The sequence below is a fragment of the Moschus berezovskii genome, chromosome 6 (genome assembly GCF_049115385.1).
Source record: "Moschus berezovskii isolate FMDL1 chromosome 6, NW_MosBer_1.0, whole genome shotgun sequence".
NCBI lineage: Eukaryota > Metazoa > Chordata > Mammalia > Artiodactyla > Moschidae > Moschus > Moschus berezovskii.
This window is the reverse complement of record NC_142465.1, coordinates 120,019,415-120,034,517: the sequence shown is the minus strand read 5'-3', so window position 1 is coordinate 120,034,517 and position 15,103 is coordinate 120,019,415. Positions and strand designations below refer to the sequence as shown.

At 61.8% G+C, this 15,103-nt stretch overlaps 1 protein-coding gene across 3 annotated transcripts in view; it reads left to right on the top strand.

Moving 5' to 3' along the window:
* The window catches only part of WNT7B (Wnt family member 7B), a 54,131-nt gene that overhangs the window by 21,969 nt on the left and 17,059 nt on the right, over positions 1–15,103 (top strand). For 2 of the 3 annotated variants that reach the window (XM_088837570.1, XM_055394546.2), the window contains exon 2: positions 5,096–5,322. In XM_088837570.1, the coding sequence (XP_088693696.1) occupies positions 5,096–5,322 (227 nt within the window). The remainder of the gene's footprint in view (positions 1–5,095; positions 5,323–15,103) is intronic. The other variant, XM_055394545.2, reaches the window with a different exon arrangement.

Genomic DNA, 15,103 nt, shown 5'->3' with positions numbered 1-15,103 from the left:
GACCACCAGAGAAGTCCCCTTGGAGGATTTTAGATGCTGGAAGGATGGAGGCCGCGCTGTGAGAATGAAGAGTGGGCGTGGTTTCCCACCCCAGGCCATCGTCTGTATTATGCTCCTGCTGTGTGCTCGGCTTTGTGCACTGGCTTCCCCAGTGGTTCAAGTGGTAAAGAATCTGCCTGCCTGGGTGGGGAAAATCCCCTGGATCAGGAAATGGCAACCCACTCCTGTATTCTTGCCTGGAAAATTCCATGGACAGAGGAGCCTGGTGGGCTACCATCCGTGGGAGCGCAAGGACTCGGCCATGACTGTGTGAGCGAGCACGCACAGGTGCTCTGAGCCACACTGTGCATTCTGGAAGCAGAGGCCTGGCGGGGTGGCCTTGGGCAGGTCCCCCAGCCTCTCTGAGCTCCAGTCTGCACACCTGTCGTGTTGGGGGTGACAAGGCTTATCCTGCCAAGAGAGGGCTGAGACTCTGCAGAGGCCTGTGTGGTCCAAGGTGGGTGCTCAGAATGGGAGTATCAAATATCTTTAGGGGAAAACTCCCCACGTTCTAAAGGACACAGTCCTGAAATCATTTCCGAATTGTCAACTGCATCCGATCACTTAGCTTCTGGGGCGCAAGGCAGCTCTCTTCTCGGAAGCCTTTGTTGTGCTCAGCCGTGTTCAGCTCTTTGCGGCCCCAGGGACTGCAGCCCGCCAGGCTCCTTTGTCCGTGGGATTTCCCGGGCAAGAATACTGGAGTGGGTGGCCATTTCCTCCTCCAGGAGATCTTCCTGACCCAGGTCGGGATAGAACCCGGGTCTCCTGCATTGGCAGGCGGGGTCTTCATCACTGAGACACCTGGGAAGCCCTTGTCTCACGTGTAAGGCACACGCTGGCATCTGGGGGGTGGCTGGGGCCCCCGTCCCCATCTGCCATCAGCACCACCCCCCCAGGGGAGGCAGACAAGCAACCACAGGCAGGGAGTCAGCTGGGCGAGGCCCCTCTCAGCCTGTTCCAGACATCTCACCCGTGGCCGGGATGTGCAAGTCCTGTGTACAGGTAGCATTGTTGAAAACTGTGTCTAACCTAAAACGTCCACTTCCACGGTTAAAGTACACAGTTCCGTGGCGCCTGGTACATTCGCAGTGTTGTGTAGCCCTCGCCTCTGTCGAGTCCGTAACTTCTCCGTCACCCCAGGTGGAAGTCCCACGGCTATGAAGCAGGGACTCCCTGCTGCCCCTCCCCCAGCTCTTTCCGTCTCTGCGGGTTTGCTCTGCGTTTCTTATCAAAGGGATCCTACAACACGTGGCCTTTTCTGTCTGGCATCCTTCACAGAGCACGTTTTGGAGGTTCATCCATGGAGCATGTATCTGTACCCCATTCCTTTTGACGGCCAAGTAATATTCCAGTGTCTGGCGAGACCACATCCTGTTTGTCCATTCACTTGCTGATGGGCCTTTCTGCTACTTCCTCCTTTGGCTGTTGTGACTGGTGCTGCTGCGAGCATTGTGTGCAGGTTTTTGTTTGAACACCTGGTTTCATTCTTTTGGATACACACCTTGGAGTGGAATTGCTGGGCCCTGTGGTCATTCTATACTTAACGTTTCGAGGACCATCCCAACTGCTGCCCCGTTTTCTTCCCCACCAGCGATACCGTGGGTCCGTTTCCCCATGTCCTTGCCCATGCCCGCTGTTTTCTGTTGTCTTGATCACAGCCGTCTGGTGGGCGGGAGGTGTCTCTTCTTCACTGTGATTCTGGTTTGCATCTCCCTAGTGATGACCAATGTTTAGAATCTTTCCACGGGCTCGGGGGCCGTTTGTCTTTCTTCGGAGAAATGTCTGAGTCCGTCATCCATTTTCAAGTTGCACCGCCTTCTTGTTACTGAGTTGCAGGCGCTCTTTTAGACACAATCCTTGCGTATTTTTATTATTACTATTTCATTATTTTTGGCTGCCCTGGGCCTCCGTTGCTGTGTGCGGGCTTTCTCTAGTTACAGTGAGCAGAGGCGACTCAGCAGCACGTGGGCCTCTCATTTCGGTGGCTCCTCTTGCTGTGGCTCCCAGGCTTAGCTGCCCCGTGGGATGCAGGATATTCCCGGACAAGGGATCAAACTGGTGTCCCCTGCATGGGCAGGCGGATTCTCAACCCCCGGACCACCAGGGAAGTCCCAGTCGCTGAGTATTTGCTCATTAGTCCATTCGTTCACCCGCTGCACACTCGTGGTCCGCTACGCGGGGGCAGCCCCGAGGCCTCACGGTCGGCTCACATCTGCACTGCCCTGGACATGTTTGCGGTCTTGGGGTGCAGCGAGGCCAGGTGTGGAAATAATGACTGTGAGACCGGGGTGGGGGAGTCTGTGTCCACGAGACCAGTGTCCCCCATACTTGTCCTTGGCAACAGGCCCACGTGATGCTGAAGCTGAAACTCCAATAGTTTGCCACCTGATGCGAAGGACCAACTCATTGGAAAAGACCCTGATGCTGGAGGGCAGGAGGAGAAGGGGACAACAGAGGATGAGCTGGTTGGATGGCATCACCGATGCGATGGGCATGAGTTTGAGTGAACTCCGGGAGTTGGTGATGGACGGGGAGGCCTGGCGTGCTGCAGTCCATGGGGTTGCAAAGAGTCGGACACGACTGAGCAACTGAGCGGTACTGAACGGACTGAGGGGTTTGAGCCCAGGTGGCGCGCCCTGGGGCCTGGGAGGGAGGAAGAATTTGCAGGACAGAAAAAAGGCAGTGAGAACAGCGTCCCCGGCAGAGGGACCAGCTTGAGCAGAAGTGGCAGGATTGTTAGGGGGCAGGTCCCAGGAGGCCTCCAGCTCTGGGCAAGGAGCCTGGGGAGCTGTGGGCTCTGAGGGGCATGATTGGGGGTGGGGAGTGAAGGGTGGGAGGAGGGGGCGCTGGGGTGACCAGCCGGAGGAGGAGACTGGAGCTGCACAGCCTCTTTCTGCCCCCAGGTCCGTCCTGTTAGACCCCATTTGTCTGAAGCCCTGCCCCCAGGCACGGGGGTTCTCACCCTTGGTGGCCCAGAACCTTCTGGTAGAATCCGAGGATGGGGAATGTGCTTTCCGCGTCTAGGCTCCAACCTGAGGCCTGGAGGCCGGTGCCCGGGAGAGTTCCCATCCATCTCGTTTCCCCGGCTCGGTTTTCTGGGCGTCTACGGTTACTTTGGGCTGAATTCCCCAGATTCCAGCCCGCTCCCAGCCCCGCCTGCCCAGATGCTCTTCCTCCAAGCCAGCCCTGGGCATTTCTGCCCATTGTGCCCGTGGGAGACCCAGGGGGGTCCTGGCCAGATTAGCGGGTGGGGCGGGCGGGCCACGGGGATTGAGTGTCGCCGGAGCATCCTGGGCACAGCACGTGCTGTGGGCTCAGGCCACATGGGGACTTTCCCAGCTGGCTGTGGGTGCCCAGCTGCCCTGGAAAAACACTGACTCGCTCCTGTCCAGAAAGGGGCTGGCACACCGTGGGCAGAAGGAGCGAGCTCAGCATGCTAGGAGACCAGGGCCTGGGCAGTGGCTTCGGGGAGCCCCTCGTGGCCTCCCCACTCCCACCTCTTGCCCTCTGGTTTGCTGTTTGGAAGTCAGACTCCATCTTAAAACCAGCTCTTGCCGTGGGCCTGTGAAAACCAGCTTCCCTCTTTTCAGTTCGCTGTCCCTTCCCTGGGTGCTTAAAGCCAAACAGCGGATGCAGCTTCTGTGGGAAACAGTCTGAGGTTCTTCAAAGAGCAAGACAAATGACCAGGCGACCCAGCAGTCCTGCTCCTAGGTACATGCCCCGGAGAATGGAAAACGAGCACTCAGACTAAACCAGAGCAGGGTTGTTCCCAAGAGCCAAAAGCCAGAAGCAAACCCAGTGTCTGCCAGTGCCGAGCAGATAAGCAGCATGTGATCTCGCCAAACAATGGAATATTATTTAACCATGAAAAGGGAAGTTCCTGATACAATGAGGATGAGCCTTGAGCAGGGTATACTAAGTGAAAAAGCCAGATACAAAAGGGCATGTGTTGCTTGATTCCATCTGCATGAAATGTCCGGAAGCATCAAGTCCACAGCCACGGAGAGCAGAGTCTTGGCTGTCGGGGGGCTTGTGGCGTGACTGCCAAGGGGCCGGGGGGTGCTTTCTGGGGCAGTGACAATGCCTTGGAACTTGGCAGCAGTGGTGGTTGATGAACATTGGGAATGTGCTGGATGCCCCAGGACTGTAAACTGGTAGAGTTTCTGCCATGTGAATTCCACCTCCTTAAACAAACAGGCTGATGCCACCCAAGCGAAGAGAGAAAGAGCCCAGAAAGTGCCCCGGGTTCCTGCAGGGTGCCGGGGGGTGAACTCAGAGCATTGTCAGGAAGCCTCGCTCTGAGGACGCCTTATCGCAGTAAAGCAACTGCCAAGTCCAGCACACGGGCTCAGTTCTCACCAGCTCCTGTCTTCTCTGCGTGCACCCTGACTTCCAGAAACGGGAACAAAAAGAACGACGGTCGTCCCCGTGTGTGCGGCCTTTCCCCTCCTTACTTCTCTGGTCTGAGCCTGTGCGGTGGGAATAGGTGTTTTATACCCCACATCGAGGGTGTGAAAACTGAGGCTCAGAGAGGCCGGCTACACGTGGGCTGCGGCTGGAGTCAGGACCCGGTGGGCTTGGCCCCCAGCCTGGCCGGCCCCCTTAGCAGCCTGCCTGGCTTCGGGCCCCTGGGGGAGAGGGGAGTTGGGCGTCTCCAGGTGATGGGGAAGTTGGGGTTTGCTGCTTGGGGGCAGCTGCGGACAGTCCCAAGTTCATGGCTGTCAAGTGCCTGCAGAGTCTGTGTATCTGATTCTGAGGTTCAGAGAGGCATGGTTCTCGTGTTCGGAGGACAGTCGATTCGTCAGACTTGTGACTCTGTGGTCCTTGCAATCCCGTTCTTGTGAATTCGAGGCTGAGGGGACTTGGGGGGTGCGTGAGTGTCTTTTCAAAACAGAGTCCTGCGTGGGGGTCAGTGCGACGTGGCCCCTTGAGGGCAGGGGTCTGAGCTTCGCTCCCCGGTAGGCAGAGCACGGTGAGGGAACGCATTCGCGGCCTGAGGGACTGGGCGGGGCGCACGGCGGGTGGCTCACCTCCTTGGTCCTTTCCCCCCTCACAGAGCGCTGTCATCCGTCGTGGCCCTGGGAGCCAACATCATCTGCAACAAGATTCCTGGCCTGGCCCCACGGCAGCGCGCCATCTGTCAGAGCCGGCCCGATGCCATCATCGTGATCGGGGAGGGGGCGCAGATGGGCATCAACGAATGCCAGTACCAGTTCCGCTTCGGGCGCTGGAACTGCTCCGCCCTCGGCGAGAAGACCGTCTTCGGGCAAGAGCTCCGAGTAGGTAAGGGCGCCTCCGGGCCCGTGGGAACCCACCATCCGGGCTGTGGGTGCCCCGGGGGCCAGGCACACCCTCGCCCTCAGAAGGCCGGGCCGGCCACTCCCGCTTGCTTTTCTTCACCAGCTGGCTGGTTCCTCTGCTGTCCCAGCGCTGCTCTGTGCCTACCCGGCCCTCCGGGCCTCTGCCACCTCTGGGACAAGGCAGGTGTCGATGGAAGCCAGCCCATGTGAATGGATGCTCTGTGGTGTCCCGGGGCAGATGTGCATGGCAGGCCAGCTGCGGGGTGATGCGGGGCGGCAGTTAGAGGCCCGCCCTGCAGATTGGTGGCCACTGGGCAGTCCTGGGCGTGAGGCTCTGTCTCCCCACTTTGTCTCTGCGTCTGTGTCTGGAAATGAGCTAAGGGTCGCAGCTCTTGCGGGGGGTGAGCAGGGGGTTTGATGGGAAAGGCTCCCAAAATGTGTTGTGTAAATGCTGCTGTGATTCTGAGAATGGAGGGGATTGTAGGCAGAGGTCAGCGTGAGTAGAGGGTGCAGGACACTGCTGTGGACACATGGGGCAGGGAGGCGTCCGGCTGAGGGATGGCAGGGCGGGTGGGTGTGCAGGGCAGTTGGGGCGGGGAAGGAGTGGGCCTCTGGGGACACCGGCAGTGATGGCCACAGCAGCAGCCAGGCCAGGTTTCGGGGGGCCGACCCCCACTGTGTTTGCACGTCCATGTGTCGGGGTCCCCGCATGGGCCAGGGGCAGGCTCCCTCGAGCCTGCTTTCCAGGGAAGGAGGCTGAGGACTAGCGGGAAAAGGGCGTGCAGCTTGCGGAATCCGACCTGATTTGGAGCTGCTCTGTGACCTTTGGCCTGGCGCTCGGGGCTTCGAGCCTCAGTTTCCTCATCTGTCTGGGCCCCCCTCCCAGGGCCTCTCCCAGGGCCCGCCTGTGGGCGGGCTAAGTCGCCTCAGTCGTGTCCGACTCTTGGTGACCCCATGGACTGTAGCCCACCAGGCTCCTCTGTCCATGGGGATTCTCCAGGCAAGAGTACTGGAGTCGGTTGCCATTTCCTCTCCAGGGGATCTTCCCCACCCAGGGATCGAACCCAGGTCTCCCACACTTCAGGCAGATTCTTTACCGTCTGAGCCACCAGGGAAGCCCAAGAATACTGGAGCAGGTAGCCTATCCCTTCTCCAAGGGATCTTCCCGACCCAGGGGTCACACCCATAAAGTCTCCCGTGTCTCTAACGTCTCCTGCAGCAGCAGGTGGGTTCTTTCCTACTAGCACCGCCGGGGTAGCATAGGTGCTTAATAATGAGCTGCTGCACCGGTGAGGGTGGGGGCGGCGAGCCGGCCTGCCCCCTCTAGGAGTGTCAGAGGGTGGGGATTGAGGACGGGGCGCAGTGGCCAGCACAAAGCGCTGTGTTGTGACCCCAGGCCCCCACTGCGAGCACAGGGCGGGCCTCCAAACATGTGCGCACCGCAGGTCCCTCCCAAGGAGCCCGGGCCTGCCTGCCGAGCGGAGCCCCAACCGCCGGGACCCAGGCCAGCGCTGAGCTCGTGGGGCTGGGGGAGGCGCAGGGGAAACCCCTGGGGCACCTTTGCGGTGAGCAGCCTGTGGGTGGCACCTGGCAGCACCAAGAGGGTGAGACCGCCCCCTCCCAAGGGCCCCACCACCCAAGAGCGGCTTCCCCTCTCCAGGTGCCAGCGGAGAGGGCAGGGCTGCCTCTACACCCGCCGTGGTTGGGAGGGCGTGGGCTCTGGTGCTCACTTCATGCCAGGTACCCACTCAGCTGCCTGGCACCCCCTCCTCCGAGACCCTGGGCTCCCAGAACACAGAGGCCAAGGGAGGTGTGCGGTGGTCCGTGGCCACTCAGGGAGCTGGGTTCATTCAGATTCCCCCCCACTTCTGATAGCCCTGCCTGCCTCCCTGGGCACAGGGGACCTTGGTGGACGTGGTGCATTGCCTGAAGAGAGGTAGGAGCTTGCCCTCCACTTAGGATCTTGAGACGCAGGCGGCGAGGGGGAGCTGGCCACTGCGCCTCTCCTCAGGGTACCCAGGAAATGCCAGGCTCCGATGCACCCTGCAAAGCCCAGAGGAGTGGTGTTGCCCCCCAACTCCCGCCAGGGGCTGGCCCACCCCCCCAACAGGGAACCCAGATCAATTTTCCTGAAAGCATCCCCTGGTGCTTCCAAGGCTCTTGGCTAACAGCTCCCAGCTGTTCCTTCTTGGAGACCAGCCCTCTGCCCACGGAGAGAGGCGCCTACCGCCAGGGACCAGTCGATGCGAGCGGGGCGGCTCTGCCTGTGACCTTCTTCATGCCTTGAGCTCCTCTGGGATCAGGCCTCTCTGGCTCTGCTTCACGCGTTTCGCTCTCAGGAGCAGTTCTGAGGCGGACTTTAGGCAGAAATGTCCACCCACCGTCCGTGTCCCTCATTTTCCCCTCCTGTCATCCCTGTGCATGCTCAGCCACTCAGTCATGTCCGACGTTTTGCAATAGCCCGCCAGGCTCCTCCGTCCATGGGGATTCTCCCTCCAGGCGAGAATCCAGGAGTGGGTTGCCATGCCCTCCTCCACGGGATCTTCCCGACTCAGGCATCGAACCCGCCTCTCCTCTGCCTCCTGCCTTGGCAGGCAGATTCTTTGCCACTGCGCCACCTGGGATGCCCCTGGCACCCTCTGCCAGGCCATTCATTACCTTCGTGTGGCCGGCCAACCCTCTTCCTTGGCTGGCCTCAGCTCCCGTGGGCTTCCTCTTGGCTCTCCAGTTGCTCCTTCCTAGCCCTGCCCCAGACAGCTCTCCCCCAGGGTCAAGCCCAGCATGTGCCCCGCCCCCCGGCCACGGACCGCTGGGTGAGGCTGATCATGGGCACCTCCGGCTGAACACCCAGCATCCTGCCCCTGCAAGCTCCACCCTCAGCCTCCCGTGCTGGCCTGGCCGCCCTGTCATCTCGGCAGCGGCCGCCTCTGCCCTCCGTCCACGCCACCACGGCTCTGCCTCTCCGCTGGCAGCAGTCAGGTCCTCTCTCCGCCTGCTGCTCACCCCAGTCCTGTCACGCCCTTCCTCTGAAACCTGAAGTAGCTCCCTACTGCCCAGGATGAAGGTAGCTTCTTAGCGTGGAGTCTGAGTAGCGCCTGCCTCCCTCACCCCTGCCTCCCTCCATCCCTTCTCGAGAGCTGAGCTCCAGCCATCGCCTCCTGCCTTCCCTTCCCCGAGCCAGCCAGGCCCCTTCCCTCCTCTGGGACTTTGCTCCCGCCACTTCTTGCCCTGGGAGGCCCTCCGCCTCCGCTCGCGTCTGATTACCCCAGTGGCCAGTAAATACCTTTGTCCACCCGTCCCTGGCTCTTCCTTGTCCACAGCCAGGCCGAAGTCATGTCCAGGAGCTTCACCCTCCTGGGGTCGCTCAGCCCCTGCCCTGAGGCCCCCCCTGTACTCTGCCCGCAGTGGGCGGGCTTCCTCCCACCAGACTGGCTCCTGCCCAGGGCCTGGCGCCCTCCCCAGCTCCTTGCTGACCTCTAAGGAAGGCCCAGCTCTCAAGCAGGGGGGCCCTGGCCGCAGGCCAAGCCGGGCTGAGCCCTGGGCCAGCAGAGTTCCGCTGGGTGCTGCAATGGTGGTCCGAGCTGGCACCCTGCTCCTGCCAGGGCTCAGCTGCTGGGAGTCACGAGCAGGAAGTGAGGCCAGCCCATGTCAGAAGCACGCGGGTGCCCCGGGCACAGGATCAGAGCCCGGCTCTGAGCAGGCAGGCAGGCACTCGAGCGGTGCCAATTAATGATTGGCCCTGAGAGGGGGGTTGGCCTGGGTGGGTGGGACAGGCCCCCTTCAGGTCCTGCCTGCGACCTTGGGCCATGCCCAGATCTTGAGAGCTGCAGGGAAACCTTTTAAATGCGCTGTTCAACCTTGTCCAAGTTCCAAGTCCTTTCCCAGCTCCTGTGGCTTGTATGCTTCCTGGGACGGGGCACTTACTACTTCAGGTGAAATTGGCATTTCTTATGATGACCCCGCACCAGCTTTGACTTGGGGCCGTCTGGGTGCCAGTCTCTGTGTGCTGGGACTTTTCTTCGGGGAGCTGAGGCCCACCCTTGCCCACCCTTCACCAGTGCGGTCTCCCCTCATGCCTGGCAGCCTCCACCCTTGGACCCCGAGCCCACCCTGGCTTATTTCCTCGTCGAGATAGCGAGGCTGGGCCACCCTGGCCCCTGCAACCCATCTCTCGCATGACCTGGAAATGGGCTTGTGGGGGTCGGGGGGTAGGGTAAGGATGGGGGGACGTGAGAGTCTCCGGGGTGAACCTCGTGTTCCAGGGACACCTGTCAGTGACTCAGGGCCCCCAGGGCGCCTGACTGAGGCAGGGCGTTTCTAACAGGCAACGGGATGGAGTCAGGAGTCCTGTCGAGAGCTTCCTTGATGCGGTGAGCGCTCGTGGAGACCCAGTGACTATCAGAGTGACACAGATCAGCACGAAGCTGAGAGCAGTGAAGGCGGCCCCGGGTGGAGGGAACGCCAGAAGCCAAAGCCCAGAATCCAGAACGCAGGTGGTGTTTTTCCAGGAACTGCGGGAATGTCAGAGCAAACCAGAAGATGGGGAGACCCGAGACTGCCCAGGAAGGGTCGGGGCTGGAGGGTGCCCGCAACGTGAGTGCTGCGAAGGCCAGGAAGGACAGATGGGTCTGAGCCAGAGAGGGGTCCCTGCCACCACTGCCCTGCCCCCGGCTGTGCCCGGTGCTCCTGGAGACCCGTGGCATGGGGCACGGGGGCTGCGGCTGCGTGCACTCGGCCCCCACCCGCACCCTGAGCTGCCATGGAACACTGAGTCCCGCCCATCACATGCTGCTCGGACATGACCAGGCATAGGGCCACCCCTAATCCCGCCTCACGTGGGGCCCGTTTGCTCTGTGGGTGAGATCGGCGTTGGGAGCAGGCCCTCTGCCTGTTGGCCACCTGCAGTGGGGGCTCAGCAAAGGCTGTCAGTTCCTGAACAGTCTGAGGGAGCAGAGAGACCTCCCTCCATGCGTCTGAGAGGGGACGGTCTGGGGGCTTCCCCACTGGGGCCTTGGAGGAAGAAGGGCAACTCCGGAGCCCTGTGCCCCTCCTTGTGCCTGGACTCCAGCCCGGGGCCTCAGAGCCCAGGCTTAGGGAGGTGCCACCTGAGTCCCAGGAGGGACCAGGGCTCGAGATCTGCCCTGTCCCCTCTGGGGACACAGGCCCCTGCGGGCAGGGGAGCCGCTTGTAATATGGCCCATGCAAACTGCGACATGCCGTAAGTGGAGGATACATGACAGATTTCAAAGATGTCAAAAGAGAAAAGCAAGTAAAATGTCTCTTTCATGATTTTTACATTAAGATGTTGAAATGGTAATATTCGGGCTTTTCTAGTGGCTCAGCAGGTAAAGAATCCACCTGCAATGCAGGAGACCCCGGTTTGATTCCTGGGTTGGGAAGATCTGCTGGAAAAGGGATAGGCTACCCACTCCAATATTCCTGGGCTTCCCTGTTGGCTCAGCTGGTAAAGAATCCACCTGCAATGCGGAGACCTGGGAGATCTTTACATTAAGATGTTGAAATGGTAATATTTGGATATATGGGCTAAATAAAATATGTCACCAAATCTAAGTTCACCTGCTGATCTTCACTTGTCTTTATGTGGCTGCTAAGGAATTTTAAATGACCCCCATGTCCTGTGTTTGGGACCTCTGTTTGTGGCACTGCTTTCAGAGGGGTCACGAGTTGCCCTGAGTCTCCCTGGTCAGGGGCAGAGTGGACGTTTGAACCCAGATCTGACTGTCTCCTCCCAGGACACCATCCTCCAGCTGGGCTGAGGGCAGAGGGTCATTGCCGTCTGCCTCCTGGGGCAGCACGTGGGTGTGAGGGTGGCTCCCTTCAGCAGCCCCGGACGGCTCAGCCTGCAGGCATTAAGTGCCTGCTGTATGTCAGTCCTGGGGCAGGGTGCTGGTGGTGGTGTGAAGGCCAGCTGGTGCTGCTCTTGGAGCCCTGCACCCGGGACGCCCCGGGTGAGCCAGTGGGGCTGGGAGGCCCGGCCGGACCCTGGCCTTGAACCTGCACGCCCTCTCAGGGAGGTGCATCTTTGTCTGTCTGGTCCCTCCCTACCCCCACCCCCACCCCGGGGTCCAGCCCGAGGCAGCAGAACAGACCTTTTCGAGGCTCAAGGCTCAGGATCCAGGCCGCCAGGAGACTAGTGACACCCGGGGCCTCCGATGTCAGCACCAGGAAGACTTCCCTGAGGGCAGCACTCCCACCGGTTCACTCCTGGCTCAGGACGGATGAGGCCTGGGGTCACTCTGGTGGCCCTAGCTCTGCACCCTACATCGGAAGGCCCCTAGCTCCAGGAGCAGAGGCTCCTGAGGTGAGCAGGCTCTGGACCGTCCAGCGGTGACCAGCTCGGGGCTTGGGCTGGCTGGTGGCTGCTCCATCCATGTGGCCCCTCAAGGCCCGCCTGGCGCTCATCCAGGGTGGGAATTTTCCAGCCTCACTGGCAGAGCCGGGACAGACAGGACAGGCTGTGGGAGCAGAGAGGGCGCTGCTAGAAATACAGAGCAGATTGGGCCAACTGCCCGGGTCCCACCAGGTGACCCTGGGCACAGCCTCACATTCTCTGGGCCTCCATCTGCCCACCGGCACCAGGGCTGAGGCTGGGGTCCTCACTCCCCCAGGACTTGGGACAATGTCTCCCCAGAATAGGGGCAGGAAGTTCCCTCGGTGCCCACCCTGGGGTTCTGCCCAAGGCTCCACTGACAAGGGGTCCAGGCCTCTGGGCTCTTGTCCACTGCGCCGGACACAGGTGGCAGCATGGGCAGGCCTCCACCCTCGAGCTCCCGGGGCAAACCTGGCCCAGATCTCAGCCTGTCTCCCCACGGGTCCCTTCTGCCACCGCAGCGGGGGCACCATCCCTCCCAATGCTGCTGCGGCCAGGCCCTCACACAAATGCCACTCGCTCCTGGTTCCACTGTCCACATGGCACAGACGGAGGCCCTGGAAGCCTGACCTGCCCAAGGTCACACACGGGTAAGAAATAGTCATCTGAACCCAGAGTGCAGCCCTGTGCCCAGCGAGGGTCCAGGTGCCTGGTTGGGGGAGGGGGCAGGGGGCAACTGCGGGATGTGGGAAGGGGGCTCTGGTCACACCGAGTTCCCTCTCACAGGCATCTACTGATTTTGCTGCAAGGCCTGCAAGGGGGCAGTGTCTCCAGGGCAGGCTGCCTGGGGCTGACCCCTCTCAGGAGAGGGGTCCCGGGAGACGCCTGGCCAGCCCTCCCAGAGCCCCGGGCAGGACGGGAGCCCCTGGAAGGCCGGCTCAGCTGGGCCCACAGACCCCTGGGCCCTGGGCCAGGCGGGCCCCCCGGGCCCAGCCCGAGCCAGGCTCCGCGGGAAGGCCGCTGCGGGCGCGAGAGCCCCGCTAGGTCAGAACAAAGGCCTCGGGCGCGGGTGTGCCGGCGTGTTCGGACCTGGCACGGCTGTTTCCAGCCCTGTGTTTATGACAACGGCGGGGAAGCGCTTAGCGTGGAGACACTGACTCAGCCAGGAACCAGCGGGGTGGGGGCCGGGTGGGGCGGGGTGGGGGGGCAGTGAGGGACAGAGGGATGGAGACGCAGGCGGGGAGCAGGGACCGGCAGAGCCTCCCAGCAAGAGGGGCCCGGAGAGGGCAACACACAACAACACACACAGCACAGAGGCGGGCCCGCGCCCACCCACTCGCCCACCCAGGCCCAGGGTCCAGGCCGCTCTGAGATGGGTGATAAAAGCAGCCACGTAAGCCGAGCACTTTCAGAGCCCTCACTCCACAGCCTGGACCCCGAGAGGTAGGGAGGGGGTACAGAGGCAGCAGGGAGCAAGAGAGCCTCTCTGCCATCACTCGGGGTCCATGCCGGGCCCCGTTTCCCAGAACCCTACGTTAGGCTGGCAGGGGCTGGTGGGGCGGGGGCTCTGGGCTCCCGCGTCTTCAGGGGCCCCGCGGCCTCGAGGCTCCAGGGGGCTGGTGGGGTGGGGGCTCTGGGCTCCCGCGTCTTCAGGGGCCCCGCGGCCTCGAGGCTCCAGGGGGCTGGTGGGGCGGGGGCTCTGGGCTCCCGCGTCTTCAGGGGGCACAAATCAGCCTGGGGGCTCCTGTGGGCTCGCCTGCACCGCCTCCTGCCTCACCCCACGCGTGCGGGACGCAGTGCAGGCTGGGGGCACCTGTCCAGGTCCCGTGACTGGGCCAAGGCTCGGGCCCAGGGGCCTGGCTGGGCCGTGGCAGCTCCAGGAGGCACACGGCCACTGCACTTACCCTGCTGGGGGACCCCAGGAGCTGCTGGTGCAGCTGGGGCTGCCTCCTGGCCTCCATCTCTCCACCTACATGCTGCAGGTAGGGGAGGTGTTCTCCCCGCCTTCCATGGGAGTCTGAGGCCCAGATTGGGTGGGGGTCTCAGAAGACCAGGGGAGCCTACCAGCTGGCAGTGTCCCACTGGCTGGGCCCGGAGGGCCCCGGGAGTCCACCCTGGCCCACGTGCCTACCCTACTTCAGCCCTGGCAGCCTCATTTGGACCCTCGAGTTCAAGTCTGGCAAAGGCTCCTGTAAAGGACATCTGGAACTCACTGTACTGGGCCCCACTCCCGTGTTACGTGGGCAAACAGACTTGGGGGAGTGAAGGACCGGGCCAGGGCCACCCAGGAGCCCCAGGGCCATCTGGACAGGGCTGCGAGTCTCCCGGGCAGGGCGTGCGTGCTCGGCTGCCCTCTACATGTGGCCGAGGCAGTGCCTTGATTTCCCCCAACCAGGACCTCTCCACGTGTCTCGTGGTGACGGCCCTACCAGCTGCCCATTCCTTTTGGACGTGTCTTTCCCAAAACCTCCTCACCCAGTCCCCCGGCTGGTCCCATTGGCTCCACCCTCAGACTGTATCCCAAGCCTGGCTACTTACCTCCTTCCTCCACCTGGCAGGCCATCAGCGTTTCTTACCCAGACCCTTCCACAGCCTCCCCATGGGTCTCCCCTCTTCTACCACACCCCTGCCATCAGCAGAGGGTCCTTTCCAATGTCCATCACAGTGGCCGCCTCCAGGGGCTCTTCATCTTTGTATGGCAAAATGTGAACTCCTCCCTGTGGGTTCTCAGAGTCCACACAGTGTGGCTGTCTCTCTTGAATCAAACCACATACCCCCAGCTCACTCTCTCCTCGGGGCCTTAGCATTGCTGTTCCCTCTGCCTGAACACTGATCCTTGTGCCTTTGCACGACTCGTTTCTCTTGTGGTTCAGGACTCACCTTCGATATCCTTGTCCATTTATTATTTCGGTTGTGCGGGTCTTGGTTGCAGCACACGGGATCTTCATCTTCGTCGCGGCACGTAGGGTCTTTTTAGCTGTGGCCTGTGGGACCTAGTTCCCTGACTAGGGATTGAACCTGGCCCCCTGCATTGGGGGTGCAGAGTGTTAGTCGCTGGACCACTAGGGAAGTCCCTTTAGCTTCCTTCCTGTGCGGGGCCTGCACTGGCCACCCTCCACCCAAGTGCCTCCCTGCAGCCACCCTGTCCAACTGGCCCTCCGTGGTTCTGACTGAGGCTGTCCACCTGCACGCCCTGTGAGCCCCCTCCCAGGTCATGAGTCTTGTCCTGCTGCTTGGCGGCCTTGGACTTGGGGGTGGGTAGGGGCTCCAGTCCGTGGGGCCGGTAAGGAGGCCGGACTGTGCTGGTGCTGGGGAGACATATGGATGGTACTTGCAGGGGCGTGAGGGAAGGAGAGGTGAGAGGGAGTAGGGTGCCTGGTTCCAGGTCTGGTCAGAGAGGCAGGAGACAGACCGTGTGGTTTCTCCATTCTGG